Here is a 26,207-nt window from a genome sequence, read left to right as displayed (position 1 = left end):
ACCTTACGTCGCCTGCACCTTTGTGGGAAGAAGAACCATAGCTCAGTAGCAGAGCATGCATTTTGCAAACAGAATGTCCCAGCTTCGAATCCTCAGCATCTCTGGGTAGGTCTGGGAAAATCCTCCGCCTGAAACCACGGAGAGCTGCTGCAAGTCAGGGCCGACAACACTGAGCTCAATGGGCCAGTGGGTTCCTATGTTCCTGCGCTCAGATTGCTTTAACTGACAATGCTGGGAATTCAACCTGGGATCTTCTTGCAGGCAACCTTCTCATAATGGTTATGCATGGCCAGCATGCATTTGTAACTGGCTGTATTAGTGTTTGTGCTCATGGTCAGCTGGTTTGTGGGTCTGCTGAGTTGAAAAGCAGAGCGTGGATTTAGTAAAACGTGCCCCACCACTGAGCGGGGTTGTGATGTTTTTAGAACGAAGCTCCTTCTTCACCCGCTGCAGAGTTAAACTGTGGAACTCACTGCCACAGGAGGCAGTGATTGCCGCCAGAGGCGGCGCCCTTTTAGCACTAAGCCTAGAACTTGTAGACATCTGATGAAGCTGAATGTTGGAAGATTCTGGATGGCTGGATGAAATGACTTATTCGTGAAGCACAAAAGTTAGCCTACGGAACTCCCACAAGAGTGGCTTTAAAAGAGGACTGGACAAATTCATGGAGGGTGGCTACTAGCCACAATGGCAATGCTCTGCCCTCCACAGTTGGAGGCAGCAAATGATGCTGAACGCCAGTTGCTGGAAGCCACAAGAGGGGTGTTGTGTTCGAATCCTGTTTGCGGGTTTCCTTCAGGCATTTGGCTGGCTACTGCGAGAACAAGATGGTAGATGAGATAGGGCACCTGGCCTAATCCAGCAGCCTCTCCTCATGTTTTTAACGCTTTGAAGGGTGGAGGAAGGAGGACATCGTACAAAGTTGCAGGCCTCCTTACCTGAGTCATCGCAAAAAAAAGGGATTCCCACCTCCCTAGTCTTCTCCTTTCAGCAATTCTGAGTGGAAACCGCGTGCGTGTGTGTGTCTGGCTTTTTGTTTTCCTGGTTACAGGCTAACAAACCTGCCCCCTTTCTCTGCCATTGTGTTTCCTAGAAGCATTTGTTTCTGCTCTGGCAGGAAACTGGATCAGGCAGGTGCTTGGAACAAAATGCTCAGTGTGGTAACCTCTTAGGCGCACAATACAGGAGGGGAGGAAGCTGGAAGAATCAAAGTCTCTTTGATCTGCACTGACTAAGGAGTTTCGATGCTCAGAGCCGTGGTTGGCCTCCATTCTTGTCGCCCCCACCTCCATTTTCCTCTCGCTGCTGCTGTCTAATCTCAGGTCGCTTGTCTTAGACAGCAGACAGGGACGGCTAACTTGGGAAGTGAGAGAAAGAAGGCCTCTCAAGTCCTTCCACCAGGAGGGGGGAAACCCAGCAAGCATCTTTGCTCATTGTGAGAAATGCTGTGGCGAGGATCAGTGACTTCCAAATTTCCCCTCTTCCGAGAACTCTTTCTGCATCAGTCTGCTTGCTGCAGAACTCCTGGTTGGGGTCCAGTTGCCTTGCATAGAGTGCATGAGCACCACAAACAGTGCCAGTCTTCGCAATTAGCCAGGCGCGTTTTGCTACCAGTGCAGGTCCCATTTGCAACCGCATTGACATTTCTGGGCACCAGGTTTAAAAACCTCTGCCTTACTCTGTAGTCAATACCGTTTCTGTTTCCACTGTGCGTGTTTCTTCTTCTTGCATACTGGGACAAGCAAATTGTAAGAGCAAACACAATATCAAAGAATCGTGGAATTGTAGTATTGGAATAATAATAATATTATTATAATAATTTATTATTTATACCCCGCCCATCTGGCTGAGTTTCCCCAGCCACTCTGGGCAGCTCCCAATCAAATATTAAAAACAATACAGCGTTAAATGTTAAAAACTTCCCTGAACAGGGCTGCCTTCAGATGTCTTTGAAAGATAGGATAGCTACTTATTTCCTTCACATCTGAAGGGAGGGTGTTCCACAGGGTGGGCGCCACTACCGAGAAGGCCCTCTGCCTGGTTCCCTGTAACCTCACTTCTTGCAATGAGGGAACTGCCAGAAGGCCCTCGGCGCTGGATCTCAGTGTCCGGGCTGAACGATGGGGGTGGAGACGCTCCTTCAGGTATACAGGACCGAGGCTGTTTAGGGCTTTAAAGATCAGCACCAACACTTTGAATTGTGCTCGGAAATGTACTGGAAGCCAATGCAGATCTCTCAGGACCGGTGTTACATGGTCCCAGCGGCCACTCCCAGTCACCAGTCTAGGGGATCCCAAAGGCCATTTAGTCCAACCCCTGGGCAAACGGACATTCTGTGTTGGCAACCGCAATCTAGATTCAAGGTGCCATTCGGCGCCTAGGTTATATACCTGAGTTTCTAATGTTGGAACAGCCATAGCTCAGTGACGGAGCAGCAAGCAGAAAGAAGGTCTCCTTCCATCCCTGGGATATCTGCCTTGAAACCCTGGAGAGAAGATGCTGCCAGTCAGTGTGGGAAATGCTGAGCTAGTCAGACCAGCACTATGGCTCTATCTAAAGCAGTTTCCTATCTTCCTGCGTTTGCCAGAACTTTAGGATTTCAGCATCGCCTTGGGCGAGCCGAGAGCAGAGAGAGGAGAGCACCTGCTACTCCTATGGCCACGTTATGCAGAGGGCCTATAAGTTGTCCTTCTGGGAGGCTTGTTTGCCATTGCAGATCTGCTCCCGGGGGGTAGGGGGAGCCTCACAACTGTGGCTGGGTTCCTTCTGAGGGATACCAGGTTCCCTTCGGATTTGCTTTGGCATTTGCATTTTGCTTTCCCAGAAACAAATGTTGGGCAAAAAGGCAGCTCAGAAGGATCGCAGTAGCATTAAGGAACAACAACACATTGTAGCCGCTGAACTATCAAGCCGAACAGCATATAGACAAAGCAAACGGTGACAGCAAATCCATCAAAACAATTAACACAATTCAGAAATGATGTATGAAATTTTTTCCAAGCAGTGGTGGTGCTGAAGCATAAGAAATATACTTTAAAAATAAAAGCCACCTTTTTTGGCGAGGGCCTGCCTTGCAACTGAAATGAAACAGTACGGAATGCAGTTAAAAATTCCTTCCCTGCAAGGCCTTGAACCCAGTGACCTTTTGGGTCCCTTCCAATTCTATGAAAAAGAACCCAAATGCAGCAGAGGTGATGCTGCCTTCAAAAAGTGGGACAATGAAGGGTGAGTTGGAAGAGACACCAGGTGTCATCTAGTCTGACCCTGCTGCAATGCAGGAACCACAGCCAGAGAATCCATGACAGATGGCCATGCAACCTCTGCTTGAAAACCTCCAAGGAAGGAGAGTCCACAGCCTTCTGAGGAATTCCGTTCCGATGTCTCAGAAAGCTCTTCCCAATGTTTAGTTGGAATCTCCGGACTTGTAACTTGAATGCATTGGTTTGGCTCCTGCTCTGCCTTTCATATCTATGGGACCGTATCTACAGGACCGCCTCTCCTGGTCTGCCCCACAGAGGACCTTAAGGTCCATGAATAACCATAGTTTAGAGGTCCCGGGCCCTAAGGAAGTCAGACTATCCTCCACCAGGGCCAGGGCCTTTACAGTGATGGCTCCGACCTGGTGGAATGTTCTGTCCCATGAGACCAGGGCCCTTCAGGATTTAACCTCCTTCCGTCAGGCCTGTAAGACAGAGCTATTCCGTCTGGCCTTTAATTTGAATTCAGCCTCATCTTTTATTTCCCTTCCCTTCCCTCCTCCTCCCCTTTTATGAAGCTCTGAGATCCCACAGCTAATTCTCCCCTGGCCTCCTTGCTGGCCCAAGCAGGACCAATTCAGCCAGCTAGCCCTGGGGATTATCTAATGCTTATTTCCCCTAAACTGATTTTTGAATTTTATTGTTATTCATGTTTCTATACTGTCTTTTATGCTGCTTTTATAATTAAGTGTTTTAAATTTGTTGTTAGCCGCCCTGAGCCCGGTTTTTGAACCCGGAAGGGCGGGGTATAAATAAAAAAATATTATTATGATGTGGCAGCCCTTCAGATATTTGAAGGCGGCTATCTTTTCTCCTCGTAGTCTCAACTCCCTCATCCCCAACTCCCTCAACCGTTCCTCATCAGGCTTGGTTTCCAGACCCTTGATCATCTTGGTCACCCTACATTCCAGCATGTCAACATCCTTCTTAAATTGTGGACACAGTCCTACGATTTCCCTATAGGAGTCTGGATTTCTCTTGCGCATGGTGAGAAATTGCATGAGCGTTTTTTTATCCTCTTTCCCCGAAGCTTTGGGAGATCTTGATGTCTTATCTTTTATTGGGCCAGCTTCTGTTGGTGTAAAGATTTGTGGCTTAGGGAAGGCCGGGAGATTGTGTGGAGCAGGAAGGCAGGCGATTGGATGATTGGATCCGGTAGCTTTCCATTCTGTGTGTAGCCATTCTGTTGTGCCAGCTGTATAAGTGGGTAGCTGGTCAATGATTGCAAGGCTGGCTTGTGATCTAAATTCCTTCAATAAAAGGAACTGCAAGAAGGGACTTGGTTGTATTTCTCATGCAAGGCTGCTCTCTTGCGGAGAGAAAAGTGCTTACAAGTTTAGTGTGAAACTTTCTGACGAAGGCAAGCGTGATGATGATTAATTTTAGCGTAGCAGTTTTTGTTTTAAAGCGGAGAATGGCAGCTGAGTTGGAGATGCACAGAAAGGGCTCTCTCTGCATCTGAAAGTGAGATCTGATATGTTGATGGTCAACGTGCTTTCTCTTCTTCCTTTTGGTATAGGAAACAGGCTGGTCAGAAATAGCAAAATATAGTTCCAATCTCTAACTAGTGAATCACAGCTTCCCTTGATGGCTTTTAACAAGAAGCTCTGACAAACATCTGAATGGGTATATAACTGGGAGTTTGTGACCTGCCCCAGCCTTTGGTGCAGCTGATTTAAGCAAGGGGGGAAAGAAGAAAGATCTGCAAATCAGAACAGAAGGCTTATTGAGGCCAGTAGCCTTTTGTCCCGCAGCTGCCAACCAGATGATGACGATAATTTAATTCATATATCGTTTCATGCCCAAATAGGCTTCTGAGTGGTTTACAAAGTGAGGCCGCCAATTACACAAACATTATATCACCCGTAATTAAAACGCACTATAAAACAATCTCAGAAAACAACCCAACTATTAAAAGTGGAAACTCTGGTCGAGAGATCAAGAAAACCCAAGACGCCTCTGGGTTGTCCACAAACAGGTAGTGATGAGGACATATGGATGGGCGACTGGAGCAAAGTTTTGCACATTTTAGCAAAGCAGGAGTAGGCTATGAGCAGGAAAGGGGGGTGGTTCCCTTTAGAAGCTGAAAGAGAAATGAGGGGTTCGGAAAGGGTGCTAGCATGTTCATGGGGTACCGTTCATAAGGCGTGAGTTCACTTCTGCCAACTTTGCAGGAGTTGCTAAACTTTGCAGGCCCCCAGCAAGATTTTATTGTTTAGTCTTCCGCAAACCGTGTCCAAAATACCTTATCAGCTCCTATGCAATATTTTTTTGCAGTTGTGGCGAATCTTTTTGCAACATGATTGATGTTTTCGCTAGACTAGACTCGTTATTTGTTTTAAAAATTCCTAATAAAAACATTGATTTTTAAAAATATCAAAAGTTTTCCCGCTTGAGCGCAGGAATCTGGAGGCAGAGCAATTGGCCCTCTTGCTTTTGTTGCTGTTCATTTATTTATTTCATGGAATTTATACAATGCTTGATGGGTTTAAAAATCATTTAAAAAAAATCCTCAGAGCAGTTTACGGAAAAGCTAAAACGGGAAAATCAAGAAAAAATTACCACTATATCTCGAAAACAGTTGTTGTTGTTGTTTAGTCGTTTAGTTGTGTCCGATTCTTCGTGACCCCATGGACCAGAGCACGCCAGGCACCTCTGTCCTCCACTACCTCCCGCAGTTTGGTCAAACTCATGCTGGTAACCTTGAAAACACTATCCAAACATCTCGTCCTCTGTCGCCCCCTTCTCCTTGTGCCCTCCATCTTTCCCAGCATCAGTGTCTTCTCCAGGGAGTCTTCTCTTCTCATGAGGTGTCCAAAGTCTTGGAGCCTCAGCTTCACAATCTGTCCTTCCAGTGAGCACTCAGGGCTGATTTCCTTAAGAATGGATGCGTTTGATCTTCTTGCAGTCCATGGGACTCTCAAGAGTCTTCTCCAGCACCATCGAAAACAGTTACAAAAAGTTAAAATACTGAAACAGGTTAAAACTCGCATCAAGTTTCTAAGCATCAGGATAGGCTTGTCTAAACAAGATCAATACACTGATATCAATAGGCAGGGAGTTCCAAAGTATATGCACTGTCACACTCAAACATTGAGTTCTTACACACGCAGAACAGATGTGATTTGGCACCTGGGCTGCCCGTTCTACTGATTGAAGAGATCAAGTGGGCACATCTGGGATGAAGCAATCTCACAGGTAAACTGCTCCCAAGAGTAACACCTTGGATTTGGTCTGGTAGCTAATGAGCCCAAATGTTAGGCGCTGGCACGCCTGTTCTAGCTGCCGGTAGCTCCCTGCGTCTTGTGTCATCACAACCGCCACAGCCGTAACGCGCCCCTGGCACTCCCTCTTCAAGCTTGATGGCTTGAGACGAGCTGTGTCAAGAGAGGCTCTCCCCTGAGCCTTCAAAATCTGAAGCGGCAATTATGCAAGATTCCAGGCGGCTTTGTGGAGGGGCTGTTCTCCCTTTCATGTCTCCGAAATGGAATCGTAATGGCACACATTTTTTTTACGCTGGCAATTAGATGCTGCACTGCAATTCAGCGCCACACGTCCCACACTGTTTTTCCTTCATGGGTGTGGGAGTGTTTTTATGGGCCAGATCACAAGAGCCACATAACAGAGATTTATTTTTTTTTACAGTGTGGTTTTTATTGAGATTTCAAAATGCAACGCTGGGAAGACAGGAGATCTGTCCCCAGCTCGATTTAAAAGAAAGAACTGTGGCATTAAAAAATAATAACGTGTGGGATGCTTTTGGTTCCACCTCCATTCCCATCCCTGCAGATCAGAGAATTGTAGGGACCCTCAAGGGTCATCTAGTCCAACCCCCTGCAATGCAGGGATATCAGCTGGATGCAATTTACATGACAGATGGCCATCCGACCTCTGCTTAACAGTCTCCAAGGAAGGAGAGTCCACCACCTTCCAAATTAGTCCGCAGAAAACAGTCTTGCTCCATCTCCCATGTGACAGCCCTTGAGATATTTGAAGAGGACTATTGATGGGAAGCTATTGTTGGCACCACAGGAATTGCCCTATGGTTTCCCACAGGGTCCCACATTTTATCCCCTTTGCTGTCTTGACATCTGGGAGTTGTCATCAGGAGGTCTGGAGTGAAGTGTCATCAATATATGGTTCGCACTCGGCTCCATCTCTCTGTCCCATCTGAATCGGGAGAGGCTTTCGAGGTGCAAACTGCATCTGTTGCAGCAAAACTATATTTAAACTGTAATCTTCACCAACTGTAATCTTTGCATTCCATTGCCATTCAACTCCCACCTTTTGATATTCTCCTTTTAGATACCGTCCACCTAAGATTTCGCAACGGGTATCTGACGACATAGGCTCGAGTCCATGGGAGCTTTATGCCATGATAAATTTGTGGTGCCACAAGATTCTTCTGTGCTTTTTGTGTAAGAGCCCAACACCTCTATTAATTTTTTTAAAAAAACAACAACCACACATCTGTTGTGTGGCTTGTGACGTTTGGAAAAGGGTCATGGAAGGGAGCTTTGCCGGTGTGTTGGGTTTTGTTGCTGCTCTGACAAACCCCACCCTGATTCTGTGGCCCAAGTGCCTTTGTAAGACCTTTGGGGCGGAGTAGGTGAAAGAAAACTACTGGTCATGCACTGAGCATCTTCAATGGAGTTATAACTTTCACACTGTACTATATAAAAAAAGCATTGACCACTTGGGTCCCTGTCATGTTAATACCTGGCTAGCACTGTAGTTTTATTTTGTTTTTAATATTTTGTTAGGAGCCACCCAGAGTGGCCAGGGACAACCCAGTCAGATGGGCAGCATATAATTGTTGTTGTTGTTGTTGTTGTTGACCGCAATTCCAGACTGCTGAATGTTGCCAGACAAAGGGAACATGTCACTCCCGTGTTAAAATGACTTCACTCCCTACTGATCTGTTTCTGGGCACAATTCAAAGTGTCCAAGCTACCTGAAAGATCACATCTCCCATTATGAACCAGCCCAAGATGCTGAGATCCCTGGGCGAGCATCTTCCCTCGGTCTCGCTGAGTTCCCTTAGTCTCATCAAACATCCGAAGCACAGCTGGTGATTACCTAGACAGAGCCTTTTCTGTGGCTGCTCCCATATTGTGGCACTGGCTGTGCTTTGGGTCCCTTCCAACTCTATGATTACAAGGAAGGAGATTCCTTGGGGTCCCTCCAACTCTATGATCCTACGAATTCACTCCCAAGAGAGGTCAGCCTGGCTCCCTCTTTGTTATCCTCCTGGTTTCAGAAAGGCCTTTGGAGACGAAGGTGCAGACATTGCTGACCGCTGGACTGCTGCCGGGGCAAACTGTAGTTTTAATTGCTGGTTCTCCATGTGTCCTGGTGTATTTTAATTATTGTTTTTAACCAGTTTGCATTCATTACTTTGCATTTTATAATGTTGTTTTTAAATGTCCGGAGCCGCCTTGAATCCCAGCTTAGGAGAAAGGCGGAATTTAAATACAATGAATGATAATTATATGAATGCTTGTGGTTTTCCTGTTGGGGAATCCGGCTGACCACTGTAAGAACAGAATGCTGGACTAAATGGGCCACTGGCTCAATCATGCAGGCTCTGCTTATATATATATATATATACTTACAAGGTTCTTTGTGTTTTTGTGTTTTGTCTGCGCAGGTCTGAAAGAAACCCTTCGACTGTGAATTGAAGCTGGAGGTACGGCTCCGTAATTGCATGCCTCTTTCTTTCAAGTGTGTCGAATGGAATATTGCAGCTGTCTCAGCTGGAAGCGTTTTCCAGGAGGGCGTCTGGCTTGATTTAAGGAAATAAAAACACAAGTGGCGTCCTCCCTACTTTGCTGATGGGAACCGAGTGGGTGGGTTTCGTGGTGGCTGCGCTCCCGCAGTCGGGTGTCGAAGGCTTCCTTCCACCTGCCCCTCTTTGGGAGGGAATTACTTTGCGGTCTCTACTTCTTGGTGTTTTGGTTTTTCTTAAATTTCTTGGCCATGTTTGTGACCCCCCTCTGGGGCCTCAGAGCAGCTTTTGCAGAGTCAAAACCAGAAACGGCAAATAAGACCCACCATGATACACTTTGAAATACCATATTTTTTGCTCTATAAGACACACCAGACCACAAGACGCACCTAGTTTTTGGAGGAGGAAAACAGGGGGGGGAAATTCTGAATCTCAGAAGCCAGAACAGCAAGAGGGATCGTTGTACAGTGAAAGCAGCAATCCCTCTTGCTGTTCTGGCTTCTGGGATAGCTGCGCAGCCTGCATTCGCCCCATAAGACGCACACACATTTCCCCTTACTTTTTAGGAGGGAAAAAGTGAGTCTTATAGAGCAAAAAATACGGTACTTTGTGGTCTCTACTTCTTGGTGTTTTGGTTTACCTTAAATGCTTGGCCATGTTTGTGACCCCCCTGAGGCCTCAGAGCAGCTTTCACACAGTCAAAACCAGAAACTGCAAGTAAGACCCGCCATGATACACTTTGAAAGAATTTTAAAAGATAGTTTCAAAGTGCAATTAAAAGGCAACGGGGACAATCGCCAGCATTCAGCCCTCCGCCCCTAAAATTCAAAACGAGCCTTTGAAGAAATTTCTGGGGCAGATGAAATAAGCTGACAATCCTCCTTAGGCAGAAAAAATCCACTCTAAGGAATTTTCACCAGTGAAAACGTTCAGCTCCCAGTCACTGCCGGCCTGGCATAGCATCTTTCCAGTTTGGGATGGCCTTCTCTAGATCAGGCCAGTCCCAACCAGCTAAAGCTTCACTTTCCAGTTGCTTTTGAGAGCTTATAAGCAGGGCATGGAGGTGGGTTGCAGTTCCACCAGTTCACTTGCGATCTATGTTAGAGGTACACTCTCTCTGGCTATGGAGGCTCTACTTTAAGGTCCCATGCACTGCTGGTAATATCTAGCAGGCCTGTTTCTCTACAGGCTGCTGCTCCTTCACAACAGCTTTGAAGTGGGAGTCAAACAGGCCTAACCATGTGTTTGGAGTGTATGGGGCTGATTGGAGTTGTAGTGCGAAACTTCTCGAGGGCCCCAGGTTGAGGAAGTCTTGACTAGAGCCTCAGGCGTGTGTTCTATAGATGAGCTCACTGCTGAAATAAAAAGCCCTCCTGACCCCATAGATCTCCGCCTAGGACCACCTGCAGCCAGGACCTCTTTGCAATGCTCGTAATAATTTCCGCCTTTGCTCCCTTCTTCTGCACGCCGACAGGACAGACCCAAGATGGCTTCACCGGCAGACAGTTGCATCCAGTTCACCCGACACGCGAGCGACGTCCTCCTCAATCTCAACCGCCTCAGGAGCAGGGATATCCTGACGGACGTGGTGATCATTGTCAACCGGGAACAGTTCCGAGCCCACAAAACAGTCCTGATGGCCTGCAGGTGAGGAGAACAACCCCAGAACTCGCCAACATCCCCTGAAGCTGAGTGCTGATAAAAGGAAGTCCCTTCTTCACACAGTGCATAGTTAACTGTGGAACTCACTGCCACAGGACGGCCACCGACTGGGATGGCTGGAGGCTAATTGATGGAGCAGAGGGCTCTCAATGGCTTCTTGGCTATGCTCTGCAATTCTTCTGAGTAAGAGCCATGTACCTTGAGCTCCTTGGAAGATAGGTGGGCTGTAAAATGAATAAATAAACACTTCTCCACTTCTGTTTTTTCTTCTTCTCTTCATCCCAGTGGCCTTTTCTACAGCATTTTCACCGATCAGCTGAAGTGCAATTTGAACGTCATCAACTTGGACCCAGAGATCAACCCCGAAGGCTTCGGCATCCTCCTGGAGTTCATGTACACCTCCCGTCTCAACCTGCGGGAAAGCAACATCATGGCTGTCATGACCACGGCTCTCTACCTGCAGATGGAACACGTGGTAGATACGTGCCGGAGGCTGGTCAACACCAGGTGAGTTGGCCCGGGCTAACCTCAGTGAGGTCAGTCCATGGCTATGCATTTTTCGAGAATGTTGTGTGGTCTTAGGGTAGCTCCTTCTACTGCTAGGTCCAGCAGAACCTGACCAGTCCTCACTCTTAGGGGTCTGCTGTGTTGCTCTACCACCACCAGCCCTGGTTTCACGCCAAAGTAGGAAACATGGACATCCAAGGAAGCTGAATGTTTGAAGAACGAATGTTCTTCTTTTATCTGTCTATGGAACTTGCTCCTACAGGAGGCAGTGGTGGCCATTGATCTAGATGGCTTTAAAAGCGGAGACAAATTCCTGGAGGAAGAGAGGTCTGTTGCTGGCAACCACAGGAGGTGAAGAGTGCTGTTGTTCTGCTCTGATCCTGCTCATGGGTTTCCCTTGGCCACCATGAGAAGAGGATGCTGGACTAGATGGGCCCCCATTGGCCTGCTACAGCAGGCTCATCTTACCCTCTTATGTTGGTTAGTTGGCATCCATCTGTCTCAGGAGACAGTGGAAGAAGAGTGCGCCTTCGGGGGTGGTCAAACTAGCGCATGGATAGCTCACTTGGTTAGAGCATGGCGCTAATGCCAAGGTTGCAGGTTTGATCCTCATATGGGACAGCTGCCTTGCAGGGGGTTGGACGAGATGATCCTCGGGGTCCTTTCTAAGTCTACAATTCTATGAAACTGTTGGAGAGTCACAGCGCCTGCTGTGGCTGTAGATACAGGAGAGACATGCTTGGTTGCAGCTGGGGCAGAGGACAGTATCTTCTATCTGTGTTCTAATGTAGGAAGAAGGAAATGCATGTTGTGACCATGATCTATCAATTATTCCAACATTTCCCTCTCTCTTTCTCTCCCTTCCCGCCACGTCCAGTGACACAGAGATGATGTCTGCCGTGAAGACTCAGCGGGAAGACTTTCTGGGCGGTCGCCTGGCCAGCCACCCGGACATGATGGCATACAGGAGCAGCAGGGAAGTCTCCGAAAGCGGGCTGCCTCTCCGAAACGGGTCCATCTGCGACGGAAGAGCCTTTGTCCCTGGCTTGTACAGCGGCCTTTCGGGCTCCCCCATCTCCTACACTGGATACAGCCCCATGCCGGTCGGCGGGTACCTCTTCTCAGACGATGAGCTGCGGGAAGCAAGGATGCCCCTGTCGGACATTTCCAGGGCCAACCCTTTCCCGAGGGAGCGGGCGCTGCCGTGCGGCGCATCCAGGACGGGCGCTGCCGGTTATGCCCGGAGCGTCACCGAGGTATCTCCCGGCATGTGCCAGGCCGCCATCTACTCCCCGAAGAAAGCTGCTGCCGAAGAGGTCAAAAGTGATGTGCACTACAGCGGCGCCCCTGCCCCCAAGCCTGCCGCCCCCTTGGTAGCCCGGAACAGCGCCTACTTCCCCTGCGACAAGGCAGGGAAGGAGGAGGAAAGGTCGCCTGCCGAAGACGACATCAGCCAGCGCTTCGAGGCAAGCAACGCCCCCATGAACCGCAAGGTCCTGGTCAGCCCCCAGAGCCCGCAGAAGTCAGACTGCCAGCCCAACTCGCCCACCGAGTCCAGCAGCAGCAAGAACGCCTGCATCGGGCAAGGGCCCGGCGGGCCACCCTCGGCCAAAAGCCCCACCGACCCCAAGGCTTGCAACTGGAAGAAGTACAAGTTCATCGTGCTCAACTCGCTCAACCAGAGCGCCAAGCCGGACGGCCCTGAGCAGGGCGAGGCGGGGACCCTCTCCCCCCACACCTATGCCCCCTCCCTGACCTGCCAGCAGTCGATGGAGCCCGAGAGCTTGGATGTTCAGTCCCCCACCAAGATGAGCATCAACGGGGAGGACTCGACGATCCCTCAGGCCAGCAGGCTGAACAACATCGTCAACAGGTAAAAGCTCCTGGTTGGTTGGGGCTCCTTACGGGCTCACCAAAGGCCCACTGAATGTGGCAAAGAGGTGGAGAGCTTCTATTTTCTTTCTCCACCCTCCTCCCCATCACTGAAGCCCTCAGCTTCGGGCAGAGCAAAGAGGGGTGAGAAAATAAAATAAATAATAAGAAAATAAATAATAATCCAATAATAATAATAATAACAATATTTTATTTATTATCTGCCCTTCCCGGTTCAGAAAACCGGGCTCAGGGCGGCTAACAACAAATTTAAAACACTTAATTGATGAAACAAAAAACAGCATAAAATACAGTATAAAACGTGAATAACGATAAATTCAAAAATCAATTTAGAGGGAGAATCCATTCAATAAACATTAGATGATCACCAAGGCTAGCTGGCTAAATTAGTCCTATTTGGGCCATTGAGGAGATCAGGGGAGAATTAGCTGTTGGATCCCATTTCCCCCCAAACAAGAACATCAGACAAGCCTGTTGGATAAGGCCAATGGCCCAATCTGCTCAGCATCCTGTTCTCACGAAGCCTGCTAGCAAGATCTGAGTGCGAGAGCCCTCTCCCCACCTGACGCTTCCAGCAACATTGCTGCCTCCAACTGTGTGAGGCACAGCATGGTCATGGTGGCTAGAAGCCATTGATAGTCCCCCTACTCCATGAATTTGTCCAGTCCTCTTTTAAAGCTGTCTGGCCGTCACTGGCTCCTGCGGGAGGGAGTTCCACAGTTTAACTCTACGGCGCGTGGAGAAGGACTTTCTTTTATTTACTCTGAATCTTCCAACACTTTGGATGTCCATGAGTTCTGGTTGTGTCATGAGAGAAGGAGGAGAGATGAAACAGGGGTTGCCATGAAACAGGGGTCGGGGGGCCATCTGCCAAAGGGGTTCTTTAGCTGGGATTCCTTGCACTGCCGTGGGTTGGACTGGATGACCCTCGGGGGGCCCCTTGCCAGGTCTACAGTTCTGTGATTCCGTCTATGTTGCTTACACTCCGCCCCCCCCACTCTGCCTAGGTCGCTAGATGGGTCTCCTCGCGGCAGCGACGACCAGTCGCCTTTGTACCTGCATTCTTCCAAGTGCAGCTCCTGCGGTTCGCAATCCCCACAGCATTCTGAAATGTGCCTTCATACCCCCGGCTCACACTTCGGAGAAGAGATGGGAGAAACGCAATCGGAATACTCCGACTCCAGTTGTGGTAAGCCCAGACCAATCCGTTTCATGATTATTTCAGCAATGGAGTTTCATAGCTCAGCACAGGGACACGTGCTTGGCTCGCAGAAGGCCCTGGCGAGTTCAGTCCCAGGTTGGCGCTGCCATGCAGGGCTGGGATTGCCCTCTGTCTGAAACCCTGGAGAGCATTGTGGGCGATAGCGGATCAGACGGAGCAATGGTCTGATTCGCCGTAAAGCAGATTCCCTATGTTCCCTGCACGCTCTCATTTCCCCTGCTTGCTCACTCTACGGGCACACAGTATATAGGTACCCAGCAGCCAATCTCTGGCCTTATAAGATACAACACGTAGCAAGCAGGAAACCCCTCTTCTGCCAATGAAATCCGTTCAGATAATGATTAGGTGGCTTTCCCAATTCAAAGGTTGTTTTTTTTTTGAAAGCTCTCTTAAAAAAACTAACCAGCGTCAAATGGTTTCTTTCTGGAACCAGATCATTCCTGTGCTGCACATCCCTTTCAGAGTCTCATCCGCACAATCCAAATATTGCATCCCTTAATTCGGAAATTCAGAACATCCCGAATTCAGGTTCCGAAAACCTAAAGCCAAAGCGATCCAAGGCTCTGAAATTCTCCAAAACTGGACTGAAAATTTTTCATATTTGATTTAAAAAAACAACAACCACCCAAAATGTATTTCTCTAGCTCCAGCAACATCTGGTTTAGAATCTCTATTTGTGGGGGAGAGGGTGGGCAAAGCCGTTTCACATCCTTTCGGATCACATAGTGCTGTACAAACCTCTTTTGCGGAGGCCAGACGTGTCTTTTGTAAGATAAAGCCTGGATGGGGGGGGGGAGTGTTAAGCCACCCATCCAACATTGTGCGCCACCCTGCTGGCATGTAGCCCCGAGGTCCCCTGCTCCACCCACACACCTGGAGTTTTGCACAGCGCCCCCTTCCCCCTCCCCAGAAACTGAGCTGGATCAGCTCTGGTACCAGTGCCAATGGGGCTTTATATTAATGGCAGGGTCTCCTGGCATTTGCCCCACTCTGCCAGGAGAAGCCGGCGCCTGCATTCGCCGTGCAATTTCGCCTCTGCCCTAGAGCATGCAGCAGCTGTTTATCTTACCCAATGCATCTGTAGTCCACCTTTTCCTCCTCCAAGGAGTGAAGTGAAGGACATGAGGCAGGAGTTGATAATGCAGGTGAGCTGCGCACAGGTGAGCTGCAAGCAAGCTGCCGGCCAGCTCTGTGGAGGCTCCTTTTATTGACACAATATGCAAACCCAGGCAGATACATTTTGGGCTGCGACCTTTGCACATCTTCCAGTCCCGAGATCGTGGGGTGGTACAAAGCTATTCTGGCACCTGTTTCCACCGCGTCATTTTCCCCTTGCACAGTGTGTGACGAAGGAGACAAAGGTCTCAGAGACAAAGGTCACAGACAGGACATGGCAGACTACTGAGACCGCAAAACGTTAGACAGAGGGCAAGATGTTCAGACAGCTGTGGCCTTATCTGTGAGGGGGAGTGTGCTCCGCACCCAGCGATCATTCCTTCAGAGGAGCTCGAGGTGGAGCACGTGGCTCCCGCCTCCCCCCTTTAAACCCCACAACGACAACCCTACGAGGTAGGCTAGGCTCAGAGAAGGCAGTGACTGGCCCCAAAAGTCAAACCCAGCGAGTTCATGGGGATTCAAACCCAAGTCCGGCACAAGCGCTAGGCCACGTTGGCTCTGGCGGACGAGGATTTCCAGTAAGGAGGAATTGAGGGTCCCTCTGGATCTTCCCGTCCCCCAAGCAGCAATACTGGCACAAGCTAGCCCCCGTATGTGTGTGTTTGTGTGTGCTTAGCTGTTGCGCTTAGCTTCCTCTGACTCCCGGCCGCCTCTTCCTCCTTCGGTTCCCCCGACAGAGAACGGAACCTTTTTCTGCAACGAGTGCCACTGCCGCTTTTCGGAAGAGGCGTCGCTGAAGAGACACTCCCTCCAAATGCACAGCGACAAGCCCTACAAGTGTGACCGTTGCCAGGCCTCCTTCCGCTACAAAGGGAACCTTGCCAGCCATAAAACTGTGCACACAGGTATGGCGCTTCCGGGCCGCCACAGGGGCAGGGGAGAGGTCTGTCGGGATGGTGGATGGTCAGGCCGAGGGAGCCGTGCGGCCTGGGGCCGTGGAACCGCAGGATTGCCGGGTTGGAAGGGGCCTCAAGCGGCCATCTAGTCTGACCCCCTGCAATGCAGGAATCTCAGCTATAGTATCCCTGGCAGATGGCCGTCCAACTTCTAAAGCACCTCCACGAAACAAGAGTCCACCAGGTCCTCAAGGAGTCCGTTCCACCTTCCATTTCCCCCCGTATGTCTGGCTGAAATGAAACTAAACCCCCAAAACCTTCAGTGAGGACCAAAAATGGGAGAACCGGTGCAGGTTAATGGCGGGCCACAATTCCCCCCTTCCCTGACCATTGTCTGAGGACGGTGGGAATTTGTGTCCCTGCAGTGTTGAGGTGCCCTTTCTCAAGGGACGAAACTGTTTCTGTTTGTAAAGCACTTTGTGATCTGTGGCAGCGGAAGGATCTGAGACAGGCAGTATCATCAAGTTAAGGGAGCGAGCTTTGAGCCAGGGAGTCAGCAGTTCAAATGACCTCGCCTTGGCCATGGACTCTCTGGCTGGCCTTTGCAACCTCCTTTCCCCATCTGTAAAATGGGGGCAAACCCGTATCCGGTTCTGGGGAAATCATGAGGGGCGCTCACATTTTAACGAGTATGCAATCTGGGTATGCAGAGAGCTGAGCTGTATCCTTGTAGAGTTATTCACATGTAACATGGAAAAAAGTGTACGCAGTCTAAGTATCTGTGTACGCTGTAGGTTTGGTTGCGCTGGATGCAGGTACATTATTATTATTATTATTATTATTATTAATACCCCAGCCACTCTGGGCGGCTTCCAACAAAATATTAAAACACAATAGTCTGTTAAACATTAAAAGCTTCCCTAAACAGGGCTGCCTTCAGATGTCTTCTAAAAGTCTGGTAGTTGTTTTTCTCTTTGACATCTGGTGGGAGGGCGTTCCACAGTGGTGGCGCCCGCTCTGTGGAACACCCGTCAAATGTCAAGGAAATTAACAGCTATCTGACTTTTAGAAGACATCTGAAGGCATCCCTGTTTAGGGAAGTTTTTTATGTTTGATGTTTTATTGTGCTTTTAATATTCTGTTGGGTGGGGAAACCCAGCCAGGTGGGTGGGGTATGAATAATAAATTATTATATTATTAAGGTCCCAGGTTAAACTCCCCATGGCATCTCCAGGCAGGGCTAGAAGATGCTGCCAGCCCATGTTGACAATACTGAACTGCAGGGGCCAATGGTGTGGCTCAGTATAAGACAACTTCCTATGGCTTTCCTATCCATTTGGGTCCTTGGCGCTGAGAGTTTTGAAGGCGAGGGGGCACCCTAGTCGCCCAGGCCCCATTCCTTACCCAAAGGCGCGCCCTCCCTTCTAGGTGGGCCACATGCACTTTCATAGAAGCACCTTCTCTCTTTTTCTTTCTTTTGCTTCGTACCGCGACACTAAACAGGCTCCGTTCTGTTTGTCGAGACAGGCGAGAAGCCGTATCGCTGCAGCATCTGCGGGGCCCAATTCAACCGGCCGGCCAACCTGAAGACCCACACGCGGATCCACTCGGGAGAGAAGCCCTACAAGTGCGAGACCTGTGGGGCGAGGTTTGTCCAGGTGGGTAGCTGGTAGGCGGAGAATTTGGCCATATTAGCAGAACTTGAGTGATACTTGTAAACACAACAAATACCGTTCGTGGAATAGACAGGAACAATATTAAAAAATATAAAATTGTGCGGGGGGGGGGGCAATGACAGTATAAACAGTACAATGAGAATGATTGGAAGACTCGTTTTGTCAGAAGTATTTTTTATTTAAGTGTTTATTTAAGTATTACAGTGGTACCTCGAGATACGAATGGGATCCGTTCCGGAGCCCCACTCGCATCTAGAAGCAAACGTGACTAGCAACGGCATGTATGCGCAAGCGCGTGTCGCTTTTCATCGCTTCTGCGCATGCGTGTGACATCATTTTGAGCGTCTGCGCATGGGCAAGCGGTGAAACCGGAAGTAACGTACTCCATTACTTTCGGGTTGCCGCAGAGCGCAACTCCAAGCGCTCAACTTGAAGCGTATTCAACCCGAGGTATGACTGTAATTAGGAAGATTAAGGGTTTTTTTATGCACGTAAATCTGCTTTTTCTTCTTTCTTTTTTTCTGTGTTTTCTTCTTTTCTTTTCTTTTTTCTTAATTCTTTTTTCTTTAATTTTCTTTTTGTAGTATGGGATTGTAAATTCTTTGTATATGTGCGTAATTTAAATTAATAAAGATTATTTAAAAAGAGAGAGAGAGAGAGAATTTGGCCCTTCTGGAACCCCTCTGCCAGCACCAAAGGGGGTCTTTCTTTTGTGTGTGTGTTTTGTTTTGTTTTAAATTTTGTAATATAATCTTCATTGCATTTTTAAAATTTACCAAAAAAAGAATAAATTCATCCGTACACTCACGTATACTAAAAAGAAAAGAAAATGCTTAAAAGAAAATTGTAAAAATTAAAAAGATATTTGTCAAATACACAAAATTATTTAAGGAGTACAAACCATAATTTGAATATTCTATACACAAAATTCATAGAAAGAAGTTACCTTCATATTTCTTCTTTCCTCCCCCCTCCTTACAGTCATATTATTTCTGTTCCCCGAAACTGGTTTGAGTCCCTTACATGTTTATTGACTTCCCTCTAACTCTTTGCGGCTTCAACACTTCTCTTACATTTAAGTAATCTCTGTTCAGTTATAAAAAGAAAATTCCCTTATTCCTGTTAATCTAGGCACACAACCAAGAATAGTTATTGGAACCATATTTTGTCAGGTAGCTTTTAAAGCAATCCCATTCTTTCTTCTTTTTCTTTTTAATTTTTTTATTAGTAATGTCAACATCACATTTTATCAAAAAACATATCATCCCTAAATTCTCCCCCTCTGTTTGTCCCCTCCCCCTCCCCAAAAACATAACCCACTCTCCCCCCACCCAGACTTCGCTCAGCTCCTCTCTCTGGTTTATCAACATATGTTATTTTCTGCATGTTACAAAAATGTACAGATCCTTAATTTACTGTATTTTTCGCTCTATAAGATGCACCAGACCACAAGACGCACCTAGTTTTTGGAGGAGGAAAACAAGAAAAAAATATTCCGAATCCCAGAAGCCAGAACAGTAAGAGGGATCGCTGCGCAGCGAAAGCAGCAATCCCTCTTGCTGTCCTGGCTTCTGGGATAGCTGCACAGCCTGCATTCGCTCCATAAGACACACACACATTTCCGCTTACTTTTTAGGAGGGAAAAAGTGAGTCTTATAGAGCAAAAAATACGGTATCTATCTGAATGTTATCAATAAAAAGTTTGTGAATGTTTATTCAAAGCCTGCCAAGGAGTCCAGTTCGTTTTGTTGCTTCTTGAAATACTTTGTAAAGGGTTCCCATTCATCTTTAAAAAGCAATTCCATTCTTTTTTTTTAACCTTGGTTTCTTGTTAATCCTGTTTCTTTTGACGCCCCAAACGAACTTGTGGGAACCGCCCCTCTTGACACCTGTATTCCTTTCGCCAGGTAGCACACCTGAGAGCTCATGTGCTGATACACACCGGCGAGAAGCCCTACCCGTGCGAAATCTGTGGGACCCGATTCCGGCATCTGCAGACGCTCAAGAGTCACCTGCGAATCCACACTGGGGAAAAGCCCTACCATGTAAGTTGTGGCGTCTGAACGCCCCGTGGCTGGAGATTCCTTCATTGCAGGAGGTTAGATTAGATTTCCCACTGGGTCCCTTCCAATTCTACAATTCTAGGATCTTGTAAGCCAGGCTTCGCCAAGCTGGCTGCTCTCCCCCAGCAGGTAGCCGTGGCCAAAAACCTGGATGGCTTTAAAAGTCATGCTTTTATTAATTCTCAGGCCACAGGCCATTCACGTATAAGATGAATAGGTACAGCGCAGAAACCCACAATATAAAATACTGTATAAAATCACATTGCTACTTAGATGTATGCATCTTAAAAATACTGCATAAATCACATGTAACGTAGATAAAACTTACATATCAAAAGCACTAAATTTAATACAGAGACAAAGCATTGCTTATTGAAAGGTAAAGGGACCCCTGACCGTTAGGTCCAGTCATGGCCGACTCTGGGGTTGCAGCGCTCATCTCGCTTTATTGGCCGAGGGAGCCGGTGTACAGCTTCCGGGTCATGTGGCCAGCATGACTAAGTCGCTTTTGGCGAACCAGAGCAGCGCACGGAAACGCTGTTTACCTTTACCTATTTATCTACTTGCACTTTGACGTGCTTTCGAACTGCTAGGTTGGCAGGAGCAGGGACCGAGCAATGGGAGCTCACCCCGTCGCATGGATTCGAACCGCCGATCTTCTGATCGGCAAGCGCAAGAGGCTCAGTGGTTTAGACCACAGCGCCACTCTATTCTGCCTTGGTCAGACCACACTTGGAATACTGTGTCCAGTTCTGGGCATCAGAATGATCTGCGCATGCGCAGAAGCGGTCCTCAGGTTGTGGAAACCTCAGGAAACCTGCTTGTATAAATATTCATTTAAGCATTCCCATTGCTTCTGAATTATAATTTTTGGTTTATGCCTTATTAAATCCTTCCGTTTTGCTAACTCCAGGTACTCACATAGTTTACTTAACCATTCCCATTTTGTTGGGATATAATTTCCTTTCCAATGACTGGCTACCAACATTCTCCCTGCTGCTGTTGCATACAGAAAGACCAGACAAGACATTATAAAATTAATTTTATAATGAATGATTTTAGAGTATTGTTTGTGTTGTACTTTTGTATTGTTTTATTGTTGTTAGCCGCCCTGAGCCCGGCTTCGGCTGGGGAGGGCGGGATATAAATAAAAATAATAATTATTATTATTATTATTATTATTATTATTATTATTATTATTATTATCCCTGTTGTTATTAGAGCCCTGATCTGACACCTTTTCGCTTTTTCTCCTCTCCCCTCCCTCCAGTGTGAAAAGTGCAACCTGCACTTCCGCCACAAAAGCCAGCTGCGCCTGCACTTGCGCCAGAAGCACGGCGCCATCACCAACACCAAGGTGCAGTACCGTGTCTCGACAGTGGAAGGCGCCGCTGAGCTCCCGAAGGCTTGCTGAAGGAAGAAACCTGTTTCTCGGGAAAAGAGGGTCTGGCTTAGGAGGAGGAGGAAGGGCAGTGGGGGCGATGTCCAAAGGAAACTTGTAACACTTTAGTGGGGGGACGGGACAAAAACTTTATTATTCTTTATTGTCACACAATGGAGTGCCTCTCGAAGCCTGGAGTGCAGTTGCAAAGGAGGAAGAGAGAACTAGTATAATGACACGGGTTTTACATTTCCTTTTTGTTTTTTCCTGCTTCCCAATTATGTGAATTTTCAAAAAAGTATATATATATATATCTATATATCTCTCTATATATATCTATATATATATATAGCTAGATCGACATTTTGTGTGTATGTGTGTGTGTGTGCACGTGTGTGTTTACGTGCAAGAGAGTTTGGGTTTTGAAGCTGGGGGTGAAGAAGCCCCGTCTTTTAAAAGTCTGCGCTGCAAAAGGCCTGATCCTTTTGCAGCCGGGAGACGAGGAATGTAGATCGTTTCATGGGAACAAATTGTTATTTCTTTCTTCTTTTTCCTTTTTTTTGCAAATGAAATTGTGTGTTTTTTAACGAGAGAGCGGGGTGGCGGCGGGCGGGGAGATTGTATATGCTATCAGAGTGGAGAGGGCTTTAACTTTTTAACCAAAGGTGATGGAATCTATGGCAGAGTTGTAAATATATGAATATATATATAAATATAAATATATAAAAAATATAAACCTTTAAAAAAGAGATATTAAATGCATACACACACACACACACACACACACACACATATATATATATGCATTAAAGTCTCCTGCTAGGCCTCTGCAGGCGGATGGCTGATCTGGGAGTCTTTATTGTGACAAAGCACTTAACAAGATATTTTAAAAGTATTGCATCTGTATTAGTGAGAAAATATTTTGTCTAAGAGCATTGAGTGTGTATTTGTATTTTTTGCAAGTGAAGGTTTACAATTTACAAAAAAAGAGTGTGTATTAAACCAACAAAGCTGCAGAAGGAATTTAAAATAATTTAAAAAATGTAATTTTGTGTTCTGTTTTCCTTCTTTCTTTCTTTCTTTCTTTCTTTCTTTCTTTCTTTCTTTCTTTCTTTCCTTTCCCCCAGTCTGTATATATGTACAATGTTCGTTTGGGGTTTTATTTTTATTTCTCTTTTTTTTTGCGTTTTCTCACAGTGCCTTTCTTTTCGACTAAATTAGAGCCCAGTTTTGAGGTACGGTGTCGCTATAAAGGGGGTCGTTGCAGACTCTTGATGGAGAATGTCAGGTGTTGTTGTTTTTTTAAAGATAATAATAATTTGGTCTCATTTTATACACTTGTGTTACAATCAGTCAATCTCGGGTGACAGGGTCTGGGGGTGTGTCAAACTGCATTAATGCGTTCTGTAAAATATAGCTGTACAAATTCAAAAATAAAACGGCAGAAAGCAACCATGAGCAAAGCTGTGTGGTGTGTTTCTTTTCCTTCCTACCCGCCCCAGTAGCTGTTTCTTGAGAAGGCATCCCTTTGTGCCAGTTCAAGGTCCAATTCAGCCTTCCTCAACCTGGTGCCCTCCTGGTCCCCAGAATTCAAACTCTCACCCATTCCCAGACAGCAAGACCATTCAACTTTGGCCTCTCATGTTGCCTGGAGCTGATGGGAAGTGGAAGATGCAGGGACAAGTCTTGGAAGTGATTCCTCCTAACCCATCGGTAGGCAAACTAAGGTTCAGGAGCCGGATCTGGTCCAATCACCTTCTCAATCCGGCCCGTGGACGGTCCGGGAATCAGTGTGTTTTTACATGAGTAGAATGTGTCCTTTTATTTAAAATGCATCTCTGGGTTATTTGTGGGGCATAGGGATTTGTTCATTCCCCCCCCCAAATATAGTCTGGCCCCCCACAAGGTCTGAGGGACAGTGGACCGGCCCCCTGCTGAAAAAGTTTGCTGACCCCTGTCCTAACCTGACCGAGTGGGTTCTGGTGTATCCACACGTATCAGTCAAATGCTATCTCACAGATGACAAAAGTTGTAACTTCAAGATGACAGAGTGACCCTGCTTCCCTTCCACTCTGAATACCAAGGCATGGTCAGCTGAACCATACAGAAATAAAAACCAGTCCACATGTATTAATTTGTGAAATCCTCTCTTCACGAGCAACCTCTTACCCCCTGGTAACCATGATAAGGTTAACCACTTACAGAGGGGCTGGAGCTCTGTTCCTCTCTCGCAGGAAACGCAACAAAGAATCTTGTGGCATCCTAAAGGTAAAGGTAAAGGTACCCCTGTCCGTACGGGCCAGTCTTGACAGACTCTAGGGTTGTGCGCCCATCTCACTCAAGAGGCCGGGGGCCAGCGCTGTCCGGAGACACTTCCGGGTCACGTGGCCAGCGTGACATCACTGCTTTGGTGAGCCAGAGCTGCACACGGAAACGCCGTTTACCTTCCCGCTAGTAAGCGGTCCCTATTTATCTACTTGCACCTGGGGGTGCTTTCAAACTGCTAGGTTGGCAGGCGCTGGGATCGAGCAACGGGAGCGCACCCTGCCGCGGGGATTCGAACCGCCGACCTTTCGATCGGCAAGCCCTAGGCGCTGAGGCTTTTACCCACAGCGCCACCCGCGTCCCTTGTGGCTTCCTAAAGACTAACAAATTTATTATAGGTTAAGCCAATGGTTCCTAAACTTTTTCGCCCTCCCCCCTACAAGTTCCATATATTCATCCCCAGTGGCTCCTACCCTGTAAAAAGCATTATTCAGAATAGTGGTTTGCACAAACCACTAAGGAAGATACTGACTCAATAAAATTCGAAGTAGTTGCAACTTCACTGAAAACTGGTCGCTTCATCTGCCCCAGCTGCAACAAAATATGTCTCTCCTGTCTCTACAGCCACAGGTTTGACTTCTCCCCTCAAGGCGCATTTTCCACTGTCTCCTGAGACAGACAGATGCCAACAAGTACAGTCATACCTCGGAAGTCAAACAAAAGCCATTCCGGAAGTCCGTTTGACATCCAAAACGTTCAGAAACCAAAGCACAGCTTCCAATTGGTTTCTGATTGCACAGGGGCACCGAAAACAACAGAAGAAGCCACACCAGACGTTCGGCTTCCAAAAAACATTTGAAAACCAGAACACTCATTTCCGGTTTTCAATAGCTTGGGAGCCGGAACATTTGACTCCCAAGGGATTTGGGAGCCGAGGTACAACTGTAAAACTATTTAGTTTAATGAATTCAACGGAATTAATGAACTTGATCCAGTGATAGCAGTTTTCCAAAGTCCGGTAGCCATTTATACCTTTATCTTCCAACAGCTGTGGCCGCTTGGCTCTTAGCACCTCCCCTAGGTAACCCTCACTGTCACCTTTGGGAACCACCAATTTAAGATTTGGGGACAACAGCATGAACACAGCTGATGAAGGGAAAGCTTATAGTCTGTGAAAACTTATAGCATAACCAGATAGATAGATAGATAGATAGATAGATAGATAGATAGATAGATAGATGATAGACAGATATAGTAATTTTTTATTAATTTTCCACATTTTTAACATCCTCACAATATTAATTTTTCATTTCCGCTTAATAGGTTCTTTTGAACCTTTGAATTCCCCTCCACCCTTCCATGGGTTCTTTCTTTATCCCCTAATCACCTGCATCTTTTACGTTTTCCAAATCATTATATAAATCATCAGTAAAATATAGTAGACTTTCACATTACAAGTACCTTCACATTCCCGCCAGTGTCTTTACATTTTTACAGGGATCTTTTAAATAAGGCACGCATTTGTTCCAGTCCTTTTCAAATGCTTGATCTTCCTGGTTTCAGATCTTTCCCGTCAGTTTCGCCATTTCCGCATAGTCCATCAGTTTCGCTTGCCACTCCTCTTTCGATATACCAAGAAAAAAAGCACACCAAGAACTCAGGCCAGACAGGGCCCTGTTTTGATGTATTCACCTTCATCAGCTGGAAGTATCAAATATTACATGAAAATACATTTAAATTCTAAATTTTCATAAATTATAAAACAGTCATAAATTATAAAACAGTATTATATAACATTTGGTTCCTTAACTAATTTTTAAAGGGTCGTGCAAGTTTGAAGAATTCGTATAGCTATATCCTCTTATTTTCTACTTTTCTCAGAGATAACAACCGAAAATAATCAATATTAATGATAATTACATGTGTTTTGTAAACTAAGAAAATCTTTAATAAAAATACATTAAAAAAAAAAGATTGGTGAGCCCTGCTACGTTGCTTCCAAAGCCTCAGAATCGTACGTCACACTGGAAACTATGCAGATTTACACCAGGCAGCAAAACGTGAGTTTTTTCTGGGTCGAAGGGAAGCTTATAGTTTGACAATAATTATTCCCAATTTATTTTCTGAGAGGCAAGGGGCATTTCAGCTGCAACATCCGCCAAGGCAAAGTGGCCCAGTTATTTGTCTAGCCTCCAGTCGACAGTCAGATCCCTTCACGTACAGCAACCATGGTGAAGAATATACTGGAATGTTGAAAAACATCCAGCGTGGTAGAGTGGTAAGAGCATCAGACTAAGACCAGGGAGACCCGGTTTCAAATCTCCACTCACAGATTCATAGAATCATAGAATGGTAGAGTTGGAAGCTTGCCAGATGACTTTTAGCCTCTGCCCCCTCTCTCAGCACACCTCACAGGGTTGTTGTGGTGACAACATGTGTGTGGAAAAGAACCATGTACTGTATACCACTTTGAGCTCCTCTGAGGATGGATGGAGTGGTATCATTCTGGACTCGCAGCTGTCCATGGAGGCACAGGTCAAA

At 46.9% G+C, this 26,207-nt stretch overlaps 1 protein-coding gene across 6 annotated transcripts in view; it reads left to right on the top strand.

Moving 5' to 3' along the window:
• Window positions 1-22,159, top strand: part of BCL6 (BCL6 transcription repressor) — a 31,615-nt gene extending 9,456 nt beyond the window's left edge. Inside the window, exons 2-11 of one of the 6 annotated variants that reach the window (XM_053387359.1) lie at window positions 7,563-7,675; window positions 8,908-8,946; window positions 10,460-10,632; window positions 10,933-11,154; window positions 12,032-13,027; window positions 14,055-14,236; window positions 16,123-16,290; window positions 17,785-17,939; window positions 19,865-20,002; window positions 21,291-22,159. In XM_053387359.1, the coding sequence (XP_053243334.1) occupies window positions 10,472-10,632; window positions 10,933-11,154; window positions 12,032-13,027; window positions 14,055-14,236; window positions 16,123-16,290; window positions 17,785-17,939; window positions 19,865-20,002; window positions 21,291-21,434 (2,166 nt within the window). In that variant the 5' untranslated portion in view covers window positions 7,563-7,675; window positions 8,908-8,946; window positions 10,460-10,471 and the 3' untranslated portion in view covers window positions 21,435-22,159. Of the gene's footprint in view, window positions 1-6,238; window positions 6,456-7,562; window positions 7,676-8,907; window positions 8,947-10,459; window positions 10,633-10,932; window positions 11,155-12,031; window positions 13,028-14,054; window positions 14,237-16,122; window positions 16,291-17,784; window positions 17,940-19,864; window positions 20,003-21,290 lie in introns of those variants that run through there. The other 5 variants (XM_053387361.1, XM_053387362.1, XM_053387358.1 and 2 more) reach the window with 5 other exon arrangements.
• The last annotated feature ends 4,048 nt before the right edge of the window (window positions 22,160-26,207 follow it).

The sequence above is a fragment of the Podarcis raffonei genome, chromosome 5 (assembly GCF_027172205.1).
Source record: "Podarcis raffonei isolate rPodRaf1 chromosome 5, rPodRaf1.pri, whole genome shotgun sequence".
NCBI lineage: Eukaryota > Metazoa > Chordata > Lepidosauria > Squamata > Lacertidae > Podarcis > Podarcis raffonei.
This window is presented reverse-complemented; position numbering and strand designations above follow the sequence as displayed.